The sequence below is a fragment of the Gallinula chloropus genome (genome assembly GCF_964237585.1).
Source record: "Gallinula chloropus genome assembly, contig: HAP1_SCAFFOLD_690, whole genome shotgun sequence".
Taxonomy (NCBI): Eukaryota; Metazoa; Chordata; class Aves; order Gruiformes; family Rallidae; genus Gallinula; species Gallinula chloropus.
The window spans coordinates 1-17,979 of NW_028168211.1; the positions used below are offsets into that span (position 1 = coordinate 1).

The window sequence follows — 17,979 nt, forward strand, 5'->3', positions numbered from 1 at the left end:
GTGAGCGAGGACCCCAGACCCCCCCCCGAGACCCCCCCGAGACCCCCACCCTGACCCCCCCCGGGACCCCCCTGAGACCCTCAGCCCGGGACCCCCACCCCGGGACCCCCACCCGGACACCGCACCCTGACCCCCCCTCTGAGACACCCCCCGGGACCCCCACCCGGACACTGCCCCCAAGACCCCCACCCCGGGACCCCCACCCTGACCCCCACCCCGGGACCCCCACCCCGGGACCCCCACCCTGACACCTCACCCTGACACCGCACCCTGACCCCCCCTCTGAGACCCCCCCCCGAGACCCCCACCCGGACACTGCCCCCGAGACCCCTCCCCCGGGACCCCCACCTCGGACCCCCACCCCGGGACCCCCACCCTGACCCCCCTGAGACCCCCACCCAGACACCGCACCCTGACACCGCACCCTGACCCCCCCTCTGAGACCCCCCCCCGAGACCCCACCCGGACACTGCCCCCGAGACCCCCTGAGACCCCCACTCTGACACCGCACCCTGACACCCCCGAGAACCCCCCCGAGACCCCCACCCGGACACCGCACCCTGACACCCCCGAGACCCCCACCCTGACCCCCCCTGAGACCCCCACCCAACACCCCCACCCTGACACTGCCCCCACACCCCACCCGAGACCACCCCCCAAGACCCCCACCCGGACACCGCACCCTGACACCCCTGAGACCCCCCCACCCGAGACCCCCACCCTGACACCGCACCCTGACCCCCCCTGAACCCCCACCTCTGACACAGCACCCCCGACACACCCCTAAGCCCCCCAACCCTGACATGGCACCCCTGACACCCACCCCAAGACCCCTCCCAAGACCCCCCACCCGGACACCACTCCCTGACCCCCACCCTGACACGGCACCCCCACAGCCCCCTGAGACCCCCACCCTGACATGGCACCCCTGACACCCACCCCAAGACCCCCACCCTGACACTGCCCCTGACACCCCCCAGCCCCGAGACCCCCACCCTGACACAGGACCCCCGACACCCCCCCGAGACCCCCACCCTGACATGGCACCCCCGACACCCCCTGAGACCCCCACTCTGACACCCTCCCTGACATCCCCCCCCGAGACCCCCACCCCTGACACTGCCCCCGAAACCCCCCCGAAACCCCCACCCTGACACAGCACCCCAACACCCCCCCGGGACCCCCACCCTGACATGGCACCCCCGACACACACCCAAGACCCTCCCCTGAGACCCCCACCCTGACACAGCACCCCCACACCCCCCTGAGACCCCCACCCTGACACTGCCCCCAACACCCCCCTGAGACCCCCACCCTGACATGGCACCCCCGACACACACCCCAAGACCCTCCCCTGAGACCCCCACCCTGACATCGCCCCCAACACCCTCCCAAGCCCCCCAACCTGACACAGCACCCCCAAAAGCCCCCAGCCCTGAGCCCCCCACCCTGACACGCTGCCCCAACACCCATCAGCCCTGACCCCCCCACCCCTGAGCCCCCCACCCTGACACGCTGCCCCAACACCCCCCAACCCCTGAGCCCCCCACCCCTGAGCCCCCACCCCTGAGCCCCCCACCCAGACATGGCACCCCCGACATCCCCCCCGAGACCCCCACCCCTGACACAGCACCCCCACACCCCTCTGAGACCCCCACCCTGACACTGCCCCCAACACCCATCAGCCCTGACCCCCCCCCACCCCTGAGCCCCCCACCCTGACACACTGCCCCAACACCCCCCACCCCTGACCCCCCCACCCCTGAGACCCCACCCCTGACCCCCCACCCCTGAGCCCCCCACCCCGACACGCTGCCCCAACACCCCCCACCCCTGACCCCCCCACCCCTGACCCCCCACCCCTGAGCCCCCCACCCCACCCCCCAACACCCCCTTTCCCCCCCCCGCAGGACGTCTTCCACCTGCAGACCCCCGGCGGGGGCGGCTTCGGCTCCCCCGAGGGGGCTGAGGGGGACCCCCAGGACCCCCTCGGGGATGCCGGGGACCCCCAGGGCCCCCCCGGGGACCCCCAGGACCCCCCCGCGGGGCCCCGGAGCTTCGCGGAGCGCGGGAGCCTCTTCGAGTACCGGCGGGCGCAGGAGGCCGTCTGAGACCCCCCCCCCCCCGCCCCGCTGCAGACCCCCCCCCAGCCCCTAGATACGCACAGTCCGTAGGGCAGCCCCCCCCCGACCCCCCCCCGCACACTCCAGGGGGCAGCCCCCCCCCCCCCAGCCCGGCTACGCACCCCCCACCCCTGCACCCACCCCAGCAACGTGGTTTGGGGGGGCTCTGCCCCTCCCCCCTGGGGGGGTGCTGACCCCCGGGGGGGGCGTTATCTGTGCCCCCCCCCCCCCAGCCCCCCAACCCCTCCCCAGCCTTCCAATAAACGAGCCTTTGGTCCCTCCTGTGTGGGAGTGGGGGGGGCGTGGGGAGGGGTCCCTGCCAGGCAGCCCCCCCCCCCATCTCGGTTTGGGGGGGCTGCTGTGGGGCTGTGGAGCCTGTGCCCCCCCCCCGGGACTCTGGGGACTCCTCTGAGCCCCTCCCCCCGCTCAATGCAGCCCCCCCAAATGGCTGGGGAGGGGTCTGGGGGGGGCAGGGGCGGCTCTGGGGTGGGGGGGCTGGGGGGGGGGCACAAGGGGCTCTGGGGTGGGGGGTTGCGGAGGAGCAGGGGCAGCTCTGGGGTGGGGGGGTTGGGGGGGGTCAGGGGCAGCTCTGGGGTGGGTGGGGGCCCTGTGGATGGGGAGGGGCTTTGAGGTGGGGGGGTTGAGGGGGTCAGGGGCAGCTCTGGGGTGGGGGTCTGCTGGATGGGTGGGGGGCTCTGGGGTGAGGGGGCTGAGGATGGGGAGGGGCTTTGAGGTGGGGGGTTGTGGGGAGGGTCAGGGGCAGCTCTGGGGTGGGGGGGCTGCAGGATGGGTGGGGGGGCTCTGAGGTGGGGGTGTTGAGGGGGGGCGGGGGCAGCTCTGGGGTGGGGGGGCTGCAGGATGGGGGGGTCGCGGTGCCGTGGGGCGCGATGGGGGTCCCGTCCCTGCCAGGGGGCGCAGGGGGCAGCAGTGGGGGTCGTGTCACCCACCCCATGGGCACCCCCAACCCCCACCCCCCCGCCCCCAAACCACGGGGCCGGGACAGCAGCACCCGCTGCGCTGGAGGCTTTATTCACCCACCGGGCAGAACCAGCGCCCGATCACTGCTGGGTCACCGCTGGATCACAGCTGGGTCACCGCTGGATCACCGCTGGATCACAGCTGGGTCACAGCTGGGTCACAGCTGGATCACGGCTGGATCACGGCTGGATCACCGCTGGGTCACGGCTGGATCACGGCTGGATCACAGCTGGGTCACGGCTGGATCACGGCTGGATCACAGCTGGATCAGGGCTGGGTCACAGCTGGGTCACCGCTGGATCACAGCTGGATCACAGCTGGATCAGGATCAGATCATGACCGGATCACAGCTGGATCAGGGCTGGATCGTAATTGGATCACAGCTGGATCAGGGCTGGATCACAGCTGGATCAGGATCAGATCATGACCGGATCATGGCCAGATCATGACCAGATTGTGGCCAGATCGCAACAGGATCCCAGCTGGATCGTGACCAGATCACAACTGGATCATGACCAGATCGCAGCCAGATTGTGACTGGATCACAATTGGATTGTGGCCGGATCATGGCTGGATCACAGCTGGATCGTGATCAGATCACAACTGGACCACAGCCAGATCTGGGCCAGATCATGACCGGATCACGGCCGGATCACAACCAGATTGTGGCCAGATGATGACTGGGTCATGGCTGGATCACGACCGGATCACAGCTGGATTGTGGCCAGATCAGGACTGGATCACAACTGGATCATGGCCGGATCGTGACCAGATCACGGCCGGATCTCAACCCGATTGTGGCTGGATCACAGCTGGATTGCGACCTGGTCATGGCCAGATGGTGACTGGATCACAGCTGGATCATGACTGGATTGTGACCGGATCCCAGCTGGATTGTGGCTGGATCATGAGCTGATCACAACCGGATCCTGGCCGGATTGTAACCAGATCGTGTCTGGACGGCAACCGGATCACGACTGGATCTTGGCCAGATCATGATGGGATTGAAACCAGATCCTGACCAGATTGTGGGTGGATCACAGCTGGATGATGACTGGATCACAGCTGGATCATGGCCGGATGGTGACCAGATCATGACTGGATCACAGCTGGATCGTGACTGGATCACAACTGGATTGTGGCTGGATCACAGCCGGATCATGACTGGATCACAACTGGATCGTGACTGGATCACAGCTGGATCGTGGCTGGGCTGTAACCAGCTCACAGCCGGATCGTGACTGGACTGTGACCGGATCACAGCCGGATCACGACTGCATCACGACCAGCTCGTGGCCGGATCACAAGTGGCTCATGGCTGGATCCTGACCGGATCACAGCCGGACCGCTGCCCCCCCTGCCCCCACCCCCGGCGCTCAGCGCGGTGCCGGCAGCTCCCGGCCTGTGCCGGGCTCAGGGCGCAGCGGGCGCCACATCCAGCCGCAGCGCCACGGGCAGGTGGTCAGAGTGGGCGGCCAGCTGGGTGATGAAGGAGACCCCGGCCACGTCCTGCAGAGAGAGGGGTCAGCGGGGCTGCGGGGGGCACAGAGAGCCCCCAATCCCATCCCCATCCCCATCCCATCCCCATCCCATCCCATCCCATCCCATCCCCATCCCATCCCCATCCCATCCCCATCCCCATCCCATCCCATCCCATCCCATCCCATCCCATCCCATCCCATCCCATCCCATCCCATCCCATCCCCATCCCCATCCCCATCCCCATCCCCATCCCATCCCCATCCCATCCCATCCCATCCCATCCCATCCCCATCCCATCCCATCCCATCCCATCCCATCCCATCCCATCCCATCCCATCCCCATCCCATCCCAATCCCCATCCCATCCCATCCCCATCCCATCCCCATCCCATCCCCATCCCATCCCGATCCACATCCCATCCCATCCCATCCCATCCCATCCCCATCCCATCCCCATCCCCATCCCATCCCATCCCATCCCATCCCATCCCATCCCATCCCCATCCCATCCCCATCCCCATCCCATCCCATCCCATCCCATCCCATCCCATCCCATCCCATCCCATCCCCATCCCCATCCCCATCCCCTCCCATCCCCTCCCCTCCCCTCACCGTGCTCAGCGCCGGGTCCCCGTGGTGCTGCCGGTACAGGATATAATCCACCCTCCGGCCCTGCCAGGGCCGCGGTGCTGCCGGATCCGGCTGCCCATTGGCCAGGATCGGGCCCGCCAGGTACTCCTGCCGCCCCGCCGGCTGTGACAGCGTCCTGCGGGGTGGGGACACCGTCACGTGGGACACAGGGACACAGGGACACCGTGACATGGGGACACAGGGACACGGGGACACCGTGACATGGGGACACAGGGACACCGTGACGTGGGGACACAGGGACAGCGTGACGTGGGGACACAGGGGCACAGGGACGTGGGGACACAGGGGCACAGGGACGTGGGGACACAGGGGCACCGTGACATGGGGACACCGGGGCACAGGGACACCAGGACGTGGGGACACAGGGACACAGGGACACCGTGACATGGGGACACAGGGACACGGTGACATGGGGACACAGGGACACAGGGACACCGTGACATGGGGACACAGGGACACCATGACGTGGGGACACAGGGACACGGGGACACCATGACATGGGGACACAGGGACACCGTGACATGGGGACACAGGGGCACAGGGACACCATGACGTGGGGACACAGGGACACCATGACATGGGGACACAGGGACACAGGGACACCATGACGTGGGGACACAGGGACACAGGGACACCGTGACATGGGGACACAGGGACACGGTGACATGGGGACACAGGGACACAGGGACACCGTGACATGGGGACACAGGGACAGCGTGACATGGGGACACAGGGGCACAGGGACACCGTGACATGGGGACACAGGGACAGCGTGACATGGGGACACAGGGACAGCGTGACGTGGGGACACAGGGACACAGGGACACCGTGACATGGGGACACCGGGGCACAGGGACACCATGACATGGGGACACAGGGACACCGTGACATGGGGACACAGGGGCACCGGGACGTGGGGACACAGGGACACGGTGACATGGGGACACAGGGGCACAGGGACACCATGACGTGGGGACACAGGGACACAGGGACACCATGAGATGGGGACACCGGGGCACAGTGACACCATGACGTGGGGACACAGGGACACGGGGACACCATGACATAGATACACAGGGACAGCATGACGTGGGGACACAGGGACAGCGTGACATGGGGACACAGGGGCACAGGGACACCAGGACGTGGGGACACAGGGACACCGTGACATGGGGACACAGGGGCACAGGGACGTGGGGACACAGGGGCACCGGGACGTGGGGACACAGGGACACCAGGACGTGGGGACACAGGGGCACCGTGACATGGGGACACAGGGGCACTGGCATATGGGGACATGGGGACACCATGGCATGGGGACACAGGGACACGGACACATCGTGACATGGGGACACCGGGGCGTGGGGACACAGGGGCACAAGGATGTGGGGACATGGGGACAGAGTGACATGGGGACACAGGGGCACGGGGACATGGCACCAGGATGTGGGGACATGGGGACACCATGACATGGGGACACGGGCACAGGGACACTGTGGCACTGGGATGTGGGGACATGGGGACACCATGGCATGGGGATGTGGGGACACTGGGACACTGTGACATGGGGACACAGGGGCACAAGGATGTGGGGACATGGGGACACCATGGCATGGGGATGTGGGGACACAGGGACACGTGGCATGGGGACACAGGGGCACGGGGACACCATGGCACAGGGATGTGGGGACATGGGGACACAGGGGCACAGGGATGTGGGGATATGGGGACACCATGGCATGGGGATGTGGGGACACAGGGACACCTGGCATGGGGACACAGGGGCACAGGAACATGTGGCACGGGGACACCATGGCACAGGGATGTGGGGACATGGGGACAGAGGGGCACAGGGACACTGTGGCATGGGAAGCGGGGACATGGGGACACCATGGCACAGGGCACACGGGGCATGGGGACATGGGGACATGGGGACACAGGGACATGGTAGCACAGGGATGTGTTGGCACAGGGATGTGGTGACATGGGGGCACGGGGACATAGTGGCACGGGGATGCGGGGGCAGGGGGATGTGGTGACACAGGGACACGTGGTGTGGGGACATGGGGGCACTGGGACACGGTGGCACAGGGACACAGGGACATGGGCAGGAAGTGGAATGGGGATGTGGTGACACAGGGACACGGTGGCACAGGGCACGCGGGGGCATGGGGATGTGGGGACATGGGGACACCATGGCACAGGCACCCAGGGGCATGGGGACATGGGGACACGGGGACATGGGGACATGGTGGCATGGGCAGGAGGTGGCACGGGGATGCGGTGACACAGGGACACAGTGGCACGGGGACATGGGGAGGAGGTGGCACAGGGAAGAGGTGGCATAAGGATGTTGTGACACGGGGACACGGTGGCACAGGGATGTGGTGACACAGGTTGCAGGTGACACAGGGATGTGGTGACACAGGGAGGAGGTGGCACAGGGAGGAGGTGGCACAGGGCAGAAGACATGGACAGGACACAGTGACACAAGGATGTGGTGGCATGGGGACACGGTGACACAGGGAGGAGGTGGCACAGGGAGGAGGTGACACGGGGTGGACATGGACAGGACAAGGTGACACAGGGACATGGTGGCATGGGGACACAGTGATACAGGGACACAGTGGCACGGGGATGTGGGGACACGGTGACACAGGGACGCGGTGACATGGGACATGGTGGCACAGGGACGCGGTGACATGGGGACACGGTGACACAGGGACACAATGACACAGGGAGGAGGGGACACGGTGACAAGGGGACATGGTGACACAGGGACATGGTGGCATGGGGACACAGTGGCACAGGGACACAGTGGCACGGGGATGTGGGGACACGGTGAAACAGGGACGCAGTGACATGGGGACACAGTGACACAGGGACACGGTGACACGGGGACACGGTGACACAGGGATGCGGTGACATGGGGACATGGTGACATGGGGGCACGGTGACATGGGGACACGGTGGCACAGGGACATGGTGACACAGGGATGGAGGGGTCCCTGCTGCCGGTGTCACCCCTCCCCGGGCCAGGGCAGCATCCACCCCCCAGGGCCCCTGACCCCCTGACCCCCGAGTGCCCCTGTGTCCCCCCACATCCCCCATGCTCCTTGTGTCCCTCTATGTCCCCCTGTGCCCCCCATGTCCCCCGTGTCCCCTGCGTCCCCTGTGCCCCCCGTGTCTCCCATATCCCCCTATGCCCCCCCATTCCCCCTGTGCCCCTGTACCCCCATACCCCCCAAACCTCCCCCACGTCCCCTGTGCCCCCTGTACCCCCAATGCCCCTCATTCCCCCTGTGCCCCTGTACCCCCCATACCCCCCAAGCCCCCCACACGTCCCCTGTGCCCCCTATGTCCCTCGTGTCCCCATGCCCCCCATGCCCCCTGTGCCCCTGTACCCCCTATGCCCCCCATGTCCCTTGTGCTCCCTGCACCTCCCATGCCCCCTGTGCCCCCTGTACCCCCCATGCCCCCCATGCCCACTGTGCCCCCCACGCCCCCAAAACCCACATGTCCCTGTGCCCCCCATGTCCCAATGTGCCCCCTGTACCCCCCATGCCCCCCCCACACCCCCTATGCCCCCCCATGCCCCTCGTGCCCCCCCATCCCTTGTGCACCCCATGCCCCCTGTGTCCCCCATGTCCCCCATGCCCCCCATACCCCACATCCCCCCAATCCCCCCGGTACCCCCTGTGCCCCCCTGTGCCCCCGGTACCCCCTGTGCCCCCGGTGCCCCCATCACCTCCGCAGCCGCTCCGGGCTGGCCACAGGCTCCTCATAGATCCTCAGGTAGTTGAGCAGCGTCCCTGGGGGGGACACACAGGGTGCCACCCGTGAGTGGGACCCCCCGTGTCCCCCTCCCTGGGGACAACATCAGGGGGTCCTGGGGAGTCCCGGTGTTTTGGGGGGTGGGGGGGGTCATGTCCCACCGATGGCCCAGGGAGCGTCTTGGCCGGGCCCGGAGCGGCACGGGTCATGGTAGAGATCAAAGAGCTGGTGCCTCTGGTTGAGCCGGTCACCTGGGGGGAGGATGGGATGGGATGGGATGGGGATGGAATGGGATGGGATGGGATGGGGATGGGGATGGGGATGGGGATGGGATGGGATGGGATGGGATGGGATGGGGATGGGATGGGATGGGGATGGGGATGGGGATGGGGATGGGGATGGGATGGGATGGGATGGGATGGGATGGGATGGGATGGGATGGGATGGGATGGGATGGGATGGGATGGGGATGGGGATGAGATGGGATGGGGATGGGATGGGGATGGGGATGGGGATGGGGATGGGGATGGGGATGGGATGGGATGGGATGGGATGGGGATGGGGATGGGGATGGGATGGGATGGGATGGGATGGGATGGGATGGGATGGGGATGGGGATGGGGATGGGATGGGGATGGGATGGGATGGGATGGGGATGGGGATGGGATGGGATGGGATGGGGATGGGATGGGATGGGGATGGGATGGGGATGGGATGGGATGGGATGGGATGGGATGGGATGGGATGGGGATGGGATGGGGATGGGATGGGATGGGGATGGGATGGGATGGGATGGGATGGGGATGGGATGGGATGGGACTGGGGATGGGATGGGATGAGGTGGGATGGGATGGGGTGGGGATGGGCTGTGGGGACACCCCCAGCCCACCTGCGGAGCAGTTGTCGAAGTTGAGGTCCCCGCACAGCACGTCAAAGGCCACCACGTCCCCGCGCTGCGCCTGCTCCTCCCGGAAGAGCTGCAGCCAGCGCAGCGCCAGCGTCAGCTGCGCGTCCCGCACCGCGGCGTCACCTGCGGCACCGGCACCGGCGTCGGGCGCGGCACCCACCGGGGGAACACGCGCCTGGTGGCACCGCCAGCCCCATGGAACCGGGACCCCCAACCTCCACCACCACCATCACCATCACCACCAGCACCAACACCATCACCACCACCATCACCATCAGCACTGGCATAACCATCACCACCATCCCCACCACCAGCACCATCAGCACTGGCATCACCACCACTATCACGATCACGATCACCATCACCACCACCACTGGCATCACCACCATCACCATCACCACCATCACCACCACCACCAGCACCATCCCCACCATCACCACCACCATCACCACTGACCTGCGGGCGCCTGCAGGTGGGTGCAGCCGATGTAGCCCACGACCCTCCGGCCCTGCGCCGAGCCCAGCAGCACCTACAGGGACACGGCACCCTCAGCCATGGCACAGGGCGGCACAGGGAGGCACAGGGTGGCACTGGGCAGCACAGGGTGGTGGCATATACAGACGATACAGAATCTCAGGGGTTGGAAGGGACCTCAAGAGATCATCGGGTCCAACCCCCCTGCCAAAGCAGGCTCCCTATCTCATATTACACAGATAGGCATCCAGACGATATGCCGGCACAGGGTGGCACAGGGTGGATCAGGGTGGCACAGGGTGGCACACACCGGCACAGGGTGGCACAGGGCAGCACAGGGTGGCACAGGGCAGCACAAGGTGGCACAGGGTGGTGGCACAGGGCGGCACGCGGTGGCACATGCCGGCACAGGGTGGCACAGGGCGGCACAGGGTGGCACAGGGTGGTGGCACAGGGTGGCACACACCGGCACAGGGTGGCACAAGGCAGCACAGGGTGGCACAGGGTGGTGGCACAGGGCAGCACAGGGCGGCACAGGGCAGCACATGCAGGCACAGGGTGGCACAGGGTGGTGGCACAGGGTGGCACACGCTGGCACAGGGTGGCACAAGGCAGCACAGGGTGGCACAGGGTGGCACAGGGTGGTGGCACACACCGGCACAGGGTGGCACAGGGCGGCACAGGGTGGCACAGGACAGCACAAGGTGGCACAGGGTGGTGGCACAGAGCGGCATGCGGTGGCACATTCTGGCACAAGGTGTCACAGGGCGGCACAGGGTGGCACAGGGTGGCACAAGGCAGCACAGGGTGGCACAGGGTGGTGGCACAGGGCAGCACAGGGCGGCACAGGGCAGCACATGCAGGCACAGGGTGGCACAGGGTGGTGGCACAGGGTGGCACACGCTGGCACAGGGTGGCACAAGGCAGCACAGGGTGGCACAGGGTGGCACAGGGTGGTGGCACACACCGGCACAGGGTGGCACAGGGCGGCACAGGGTGGCACAGGACAGCACAAGGTGGCACAGGGTGGTGGCACAGAGCGGCATGCGGTGGCACATTCTGGCACAAGGTGTCACAGGGTGGCACACACTGGCACAGGGTGGCACAGGACGGCACAGGGCAGCACATGCTGGCACAGGGTGATGGCACAGGGCAGCACATGCAGGCAGAGGGCGGCACAGGGTGGTGGCACATGCTGGCACAGGGTGGCACATGCCAGTACAGGGTGGCACAGGGCAGCACAGGGTAGCGGCACACACCGGCACAGGGTGGCACAGGGTGTCACACACTGGCACAGGGCAGCACAGTGTGGCACAGGGTGGCACACGCCGGCACAGGGTGGCACAGGGTGTCACACACTGGCACAGTGTGGCACAGGGTGGCACACGCCGGCACAATGCCGGCACAGGGTGGTGGCACAGGGTGGGGGTCCCCACTCACCTGCACAGCCAGCAGCCCCTTGGCCGCCAGCGCGTCCTCGCGGGTGCCGTTGGGGAAGCCGTGGCACCGCGCCGCCAGCAGCGGGTAGCGGCTGGCCAGGAGCAGCCCGCTGCCGAACACCTTCAGCCGCCAGCGCCGCAGCCCCCGTGCCCCCACCTCGGTCAGCACGTGGGGGTAGGCGCTGCCCAGCCGCCGGCGCAGGGTGGCGGCGGCGCCGGCGTCGAACACCTCCTGCAGACAGACGAAGTCGGCGTCCGCCGGCAGCCGCTCCGCCAGCGGCACCACCACGGCCTCGCCGGCACCTCCCGGCACCTCCACCGCCACGCTGCCGGGGCTCCGCCGCCCCGTCCCACCGTAGACGCCGCCGTCGCTGTCCCCGCCGCCCTCGTGGCTTCGCGGCTCCACCAGGCCCACCCAGGCGTCGCGGGGCTGGGGTGGTGGCACCGCCGCCGGCACCAGGCAGCGGGCGATGTACTCGGCGCGCCGCGGCGTCTGGCCCAGGTTGCTGAACTTGGCCAGGCCGCTGGGCAGGAGGCAGACGTTGGCGCTGAGGAAGGTGAAGCTGCGGCGCTGCCGGAGCTCCCAGGGCTCCGCCGGCGCCGCGCTGGCGTTGTACTGGTAAGCGAAGGGCCGGCGTACGGCCTGCACCGGTAACCACACCAGTAAGCCCAGGACGGTCAAGGGCAAGCAGAGCAGCACCAGCGCCACGTACGCCAACCCCGCCACCGCCCGCCCGGCGACACCGCAGGGCCGCGGCCGCTGCGCCGTGGTGGGCCGCAGGTCCAGGAGCCGGTTGAGGGCCCAGTAGCCCGGGGCCAGCAGCCACGAGGCCACGGTGGCCACGGCGGCCACGGCACGGTTGGGGTAGGGGGACTGCGGCAGCACCATGGCGCCGGCGTGCCGGGGCGCCGCCGCGTCGGGCCGGAGGGGAACCGCGGAGTCACCGGGACCCCCGGTGCTGCTGGAGCGACCTGTGGGGGACACAGAGAGAGAGAGAGAGGAGACCCCACGCTGGGGGGGGGGGGTGGGCAGTGGGACCCCCACCCCACTCCACACCCCACCCCACAGGAGGCCCCAGCGGAGGCCTCGGCGGAGCCGCCGCGGCCCGGCCGGCACCGTGGGAACCTCCCGGCAGCCGGGACCGTCCCACGCAGCCCCGGGAGGCAGCGCGGTGAGGGGGGGCTCAGCACGGGGGCTGCGGCAATGGGGGGTCCCCAGGGCCTCTCAGGGGGGACACAACCCCCCCGATTCCCCCCAGAGCCCCTCGGGGGGGACACAGACCCCCCCCAAATCCCTCCAGAGCCTCTCAGGGGACACACCCCCCCCCAATTCCTCCCAGAGCCCCTCAGGAGACAGAGACCCCCCCCAATTACCCCCCAAGGCCCCTCAGGGGACACACCCCCCCCCCCAATTCCCTCCTGAGCCCCTCAGGGGGGACACAACCCCCACATGTGCCCCCAGAGCCCTTCAGGAGACACAGACACCCCCCGAATTCCCCCCCAAAGTCCCCCAGGGGACACACATACCCCCCAATTCCCCCCCAAAGCCGCCTGGGGACACACACACACCCCCAATTCCCCCCAAACACTCCCCCAGTTCCTCCCAGTCTGCCCAGTGGCTGCGGCACCAGCCGCCCTCACCGACTCCCGGCACCCCAACCATCCCCGAGCCCCCACAGCCCCTCACCCCCAGGACCACCCCCCAATTCCCCTCAGAGCCACTCAGGGGGGACACACACCCCCCAATTCCCCCCAAACACCCCCCAGTTCCCCCCAGTCTGCCCAGTGGCCGCGGCACCAGCCGCCCTCACTGACTCCCGGCACCCCAACCACCCCCCTGCCCCCACAGCCCCTCACCCCCAGGACCACCCCCCCAATTCCCTCTAGAGCCCCTTAGGGGACACCCCCCTCCCCAATTGCCCCCAGAGCCCCTCAAGGGGGACATACAGCCCCCCAATTCCCCCCAAACACCCCCCAGTTCCTCCCAGTCTGCCCAGTGGCCGCGGCACCAGCCGCCCTCGCTGCCCCCATCACCCCAACCACCCCCTGCCCCCACAGCCCCTCACCCACAGGACCACCCCCCAATTCCCCTCAGAGCCCCTTAGGGGACATACAGCCCCCCAATTCCCCCCAAACACCCCCCAGTTCCCCCCAGTCTGCCCAGTGGCCGCGGCACCAGCCGCCCTCACCGACTCCCGGCACCCCAACCATCACAACCCCACAGCCCCTCAACCCCAGGACCACCGCCCCAATTCCCTCTAGAGCCCCTTAGGGGACACCCCCCTCCCCAATATCCCCCCAAATCCCCCCAGGGGGGACATACAGCCCCCCAATTCCCCCAAACACCCCCCCAGTTCCCCCCAGTCTGCCCAGTGGCCGCGGCACCAGCCCCCTCGCTGCCCCCATCACCCCAACCACCCCCGAGCCCCCACAGCCCCTCACCCACCCCAGCCCCACCCCCGGGGCGGGCAGCCCCCCACCTCCAGGCCGGTCTGGGGGGGCCGCCGTCCCCGGGACCCCCGCGGCTGCGGCGGCGGCTGAGGGGAGCGCGGGCAGGGCCGAGACCGGCCGGCCTGGCCCGACGGGTTCCCCGGCGCCTCCGTGCCCCACAGCCCCCCCCACGGGACACACACCCCCCCCAGCTCCCCCCAGAGCCCCTCGGGGGGCACAGACCCCCCCAATATCCCCCCAAAGCGCCCCGGGGGGACATACAGACCCTCAATCCCCCCCAAAACACCCCCCAATTCCCCCCAGGCCTGTCCAGTTGCCATGGCAACAGCCACCCTGTCCAGCACCCAGCACCCCAACCATCACCACAGCCCCTCACCCCCAGGACCACCCCCCCAATTCCCTCTAGAGCCCCTAAGGGGACACACACCCCCCTCCCAATTTCCCCCAGAGCCCCTCGGGGGACACAGACCCCCCCCAGTTCCCCCCAGTCTGCCCAGTGGCCGCAGCACCAGCCACCCTGTCCAGCTCCCATCACCCCAACCATCCCCCTGCCCCCACAGCCCCTCACCCCAGGACCACCCCCCAATTCCCCACAGAGCCCCTAAGGGGACACACATACCCCCCAATTGCCCCCAGAGCCCCTAAGGGGACACCCCCCTCCCCAATATACCCCCAAAGCCCCCCAGGGGGGACATACAGCCCCCCCAATTCCCCCCAAAACACCCCCCCAGTTCCCCCCAGTCTGCCCAGTGGCTGCGGCACCAGCCGCCCTCACTGACTCCCGGCACCCCAACCATCCCTGAGCCCCCACAGCCCCTCACCCCCAGGACCACCCCCCAATTCCCCTCAGAGCCCCTTAGGGGACACCCCCCTCCCCAATATCCCCCCAAAGCCCCTCAGGGGGGACATACAGACCCCCAATTCCCCCCAAACACCCCCCAGTTCCCCCCAGTCTGCCCAGTGGCCGCGGCACCAGCCGCCCTCGCTGCCCCCATCACCCCAACCATCACAACCCCACAGCCCCTCACCCCCAGGGCCACCCCCCCAATTCCCTCTAGAGCCCCTTAGGGGACACCCCCCTCCCCAATATCCCCCAAAAGCCCCCCAGGGGGGACATACAGCCCCCCAATTCCCCCCAAACACCCCCCCAGTTCCCCCCAGTCTGCCCAGTGGCTGCGGCACCAGCCGCCCTCGCTGACTCCCATCACCCCAACCACCCCCGAGCCCCCACAGCCCCTCACCCCCAGGACCACCCCCCCAATTCCCTCTAGAGCCCCTTAGGGACACCCCCCTCCCCAATATCCCCCCAAATCCCCCCAGTGGGGACATACAGCCCCCCAATTCCCCCCAAACACCCCCCAGTTCCCCCCAGTCTGCCCAGTGGCCGCGGCACCAGCCGCCCTCGCTGCCCCCATCACCCCAACCACCCCCGAGCCCCCACAGCCCCTCACCCACCCCAGCCCCACCCCCGGGGCGGGCAGCCCCCCACCTCCAGGCCGGTCTGGGGGGGGCCGCCGTCCCCGGGACCCCCGCGGCTGCGGCGGCGGCTGAGGGGAGCGCGGGCAGGGCCGAGACCGGCCGGCCTGGCCCGACGGGTTCCCCGGCGCCTCTGTGCCCCCCGGGCCCGGCACCCCGGCACGCCGCGGCACGCCAGGCCCAGCGCCTGCCCCCTCGCCCCAGTCTGGGCCCAGTTCACCCCAGTCCCGGCCCACTCCCCACTGAGTCGGCAGCCCCACGGCGCCGGCCGGCCTGTGCGGCCTGCTGGGCTGGTGCCGCTCCCAGTATGGGCTGGGCTGGGGTCACTGGGGGCACTGGGGGGAAATGGGGGGACTGGGGGGAACTGGGGAGTCTGGGGGGCTGGGGTCACTGGGGGCACTGGGGGGAAATGGGGGGACTGGGGAGACTGGGGGGTCTGGGGGGACTGGGGTCACTGGGGGGAACTGGGGGGACTGGGAGGAACTGAAGGGCTGGGGTCATGGGGGTGCTGGGGTCACTGGGGGGAGCTGGGGTCACTGGGGTCACTGGGGGGAAATGGGGGGACTGGGGGGAACTGGGGGGTCTGGGGGCATTAGGGGAACTGGGGTCACTGGGGGGAACTGGGGGGACTGGGAGGAACTGAGGGGCTGGGGTCATGGGGGTGCTGGGGTCACTGGGGTCACTGGGGGGAACTGGGGGGACTGGGGGGACTGGGGGGACTAGGGGAACTGGGGTCACTGGGGGGAACTGGGGGGACTGGGGGGACTGGGGTCACTGGGGGAACTGGTGTCGCTGGGGGGTTGGGGTCACAGGTGGGCTGGGGGAACTGGGGTCACTGGGGGGACTGGAGAGACTGGGGGGAACTGGGGTCACTGGGGGAACTGGGGGGACCGAGGGGTCTGGGGGGACTGGGGGGACTAGGGGAACTGGGGTCACTGGGGGGAAATGGGGGGATTGGGGGAACTGGGGGGACTGGGAGGAACTAAGGGGCTGGGGTCATGGGGGGGCTGGGGTCACTGGGGCCACTGGAGGAACTGGGGGAACTGGTGTCGCTGGGGGATTGGGGTCACAGGTGGGCTGGGGGAACTGGGGTCACTGGAGTGACTGGGGGGAACTGGGGATCTGGGGGGACTGGGGGGACTGAGGGGAACTGGGGTCACTGGGGGGAACTGGGGGGATTGGGGGGATTGGGAGGAACTGAGGGGCTGGGGTCATGGGGGGGCTGGGGTCACTGGGGTCACTGGGGGAACTGGGGGAACTGGGGGGCTGGGGTCACTGGGGGGCTGGGGTCACTGGGGTCACTGGGGGGAGATTGAGGGGCTGGGGGAACTGGGGTCACTGGGGGGAACTGGTGTCGCTGGGGGGTTGGGGTCACAGGGGGGCTGGGGTCACTGGGGTCACCAGGGGGAACTGGGGTCACTGGGGGGACTGGGGGAACTGGTGTCACTGGGGTCACTGGGGGGTCTGGGGGGACTGGGGGGGCTGGGGGACTGGGGTCACTGGGGGAACTGGGGGAACTGGGGGGATTGGGAGGAACTGAGGGGCTGGGGTCATGGGGGTGCTGAGGTCACTGGGGGGAACTGTGGGGAACTGGGGGGCTGAGGTCATGGGGGGCTGGGGTCACTGGGGTCACTGGGGGAACTGGGGGGAGATTGAGGGGCTGGGGGAACTGGGGTCACTGGGGGAACTGGGGGGAACTGAGGCAAGTGGGGTCACTGGGAGGGCTGAGGGGGATCTGGGGTCACTGGGGGTCTGGGGTCACTGGGGGGAACTGGGGGGACTGGGATGAAGTGGGGGGACTGGGGGGAACTGGGGGGGGTCTGGGGGGATTGGGGGGACTAGGGGAACTGGTGTCACTGGGGGGTGCTGGGATCACTGGGGGGCTGGAGGGGACTAGAGGGACTGAGGTCACTGGGGTCACTGGGGGGAACTGGAGAACTGGGGGGTTGGAGTCACTGGTGTCACGAGTCACTGGGGGGAACTGGGGGGGACTGGGGGGGACTGGGGGGACCGGGGGGACTGGGGTCACTGGGCAGGCTGAGGGGGGCTGGGGTCACTGGGGTCACTGGGGTCACTGGGGTCACTGGGGTCACTGGGGGGCTGGGGTCTCTGAGGATACTGGAGACACTGGGGCGTTGGGGTCACTGGGGTCTCTGGCCACACTGGGGTCACTGGGGTCACTGGGGGAACTGGGGGGACTGGGGGAACTGGGGTCACGGGAAGG

General features: G+C 68.7%; 1 protein-coding gene across 1 annotated transcript; it reads right to left on the reverse strand.

Annotated features, from left to right (window-relative positions):
* Positions 1–4,489: 4,489 nt before the first annotated feature.
* On the reverse strand, positions 4,490–13,024 carry LOC311204704 (sphingomyelin phosphodiesterase 5-like; the record flags this gene model as incomplete). Its single annotated transcript, XM_084281082.1, has 8 exons — positions 4,490–4,610; positions 5,196–5,349; positions 8,983–9,046; positions 9,170–9,259; positions 9,898–10,038; positions 10,372–10,444; positions 11,830–12,800; positions 12,891–13,024. Coding segments are annotated over 8 exons (1,723 nt in total), but the record flags the coding sequence as incomplete, so codon positions are not given.
* Positions 13,025–17,979: the final 4,955 nt, after the last annotated feature.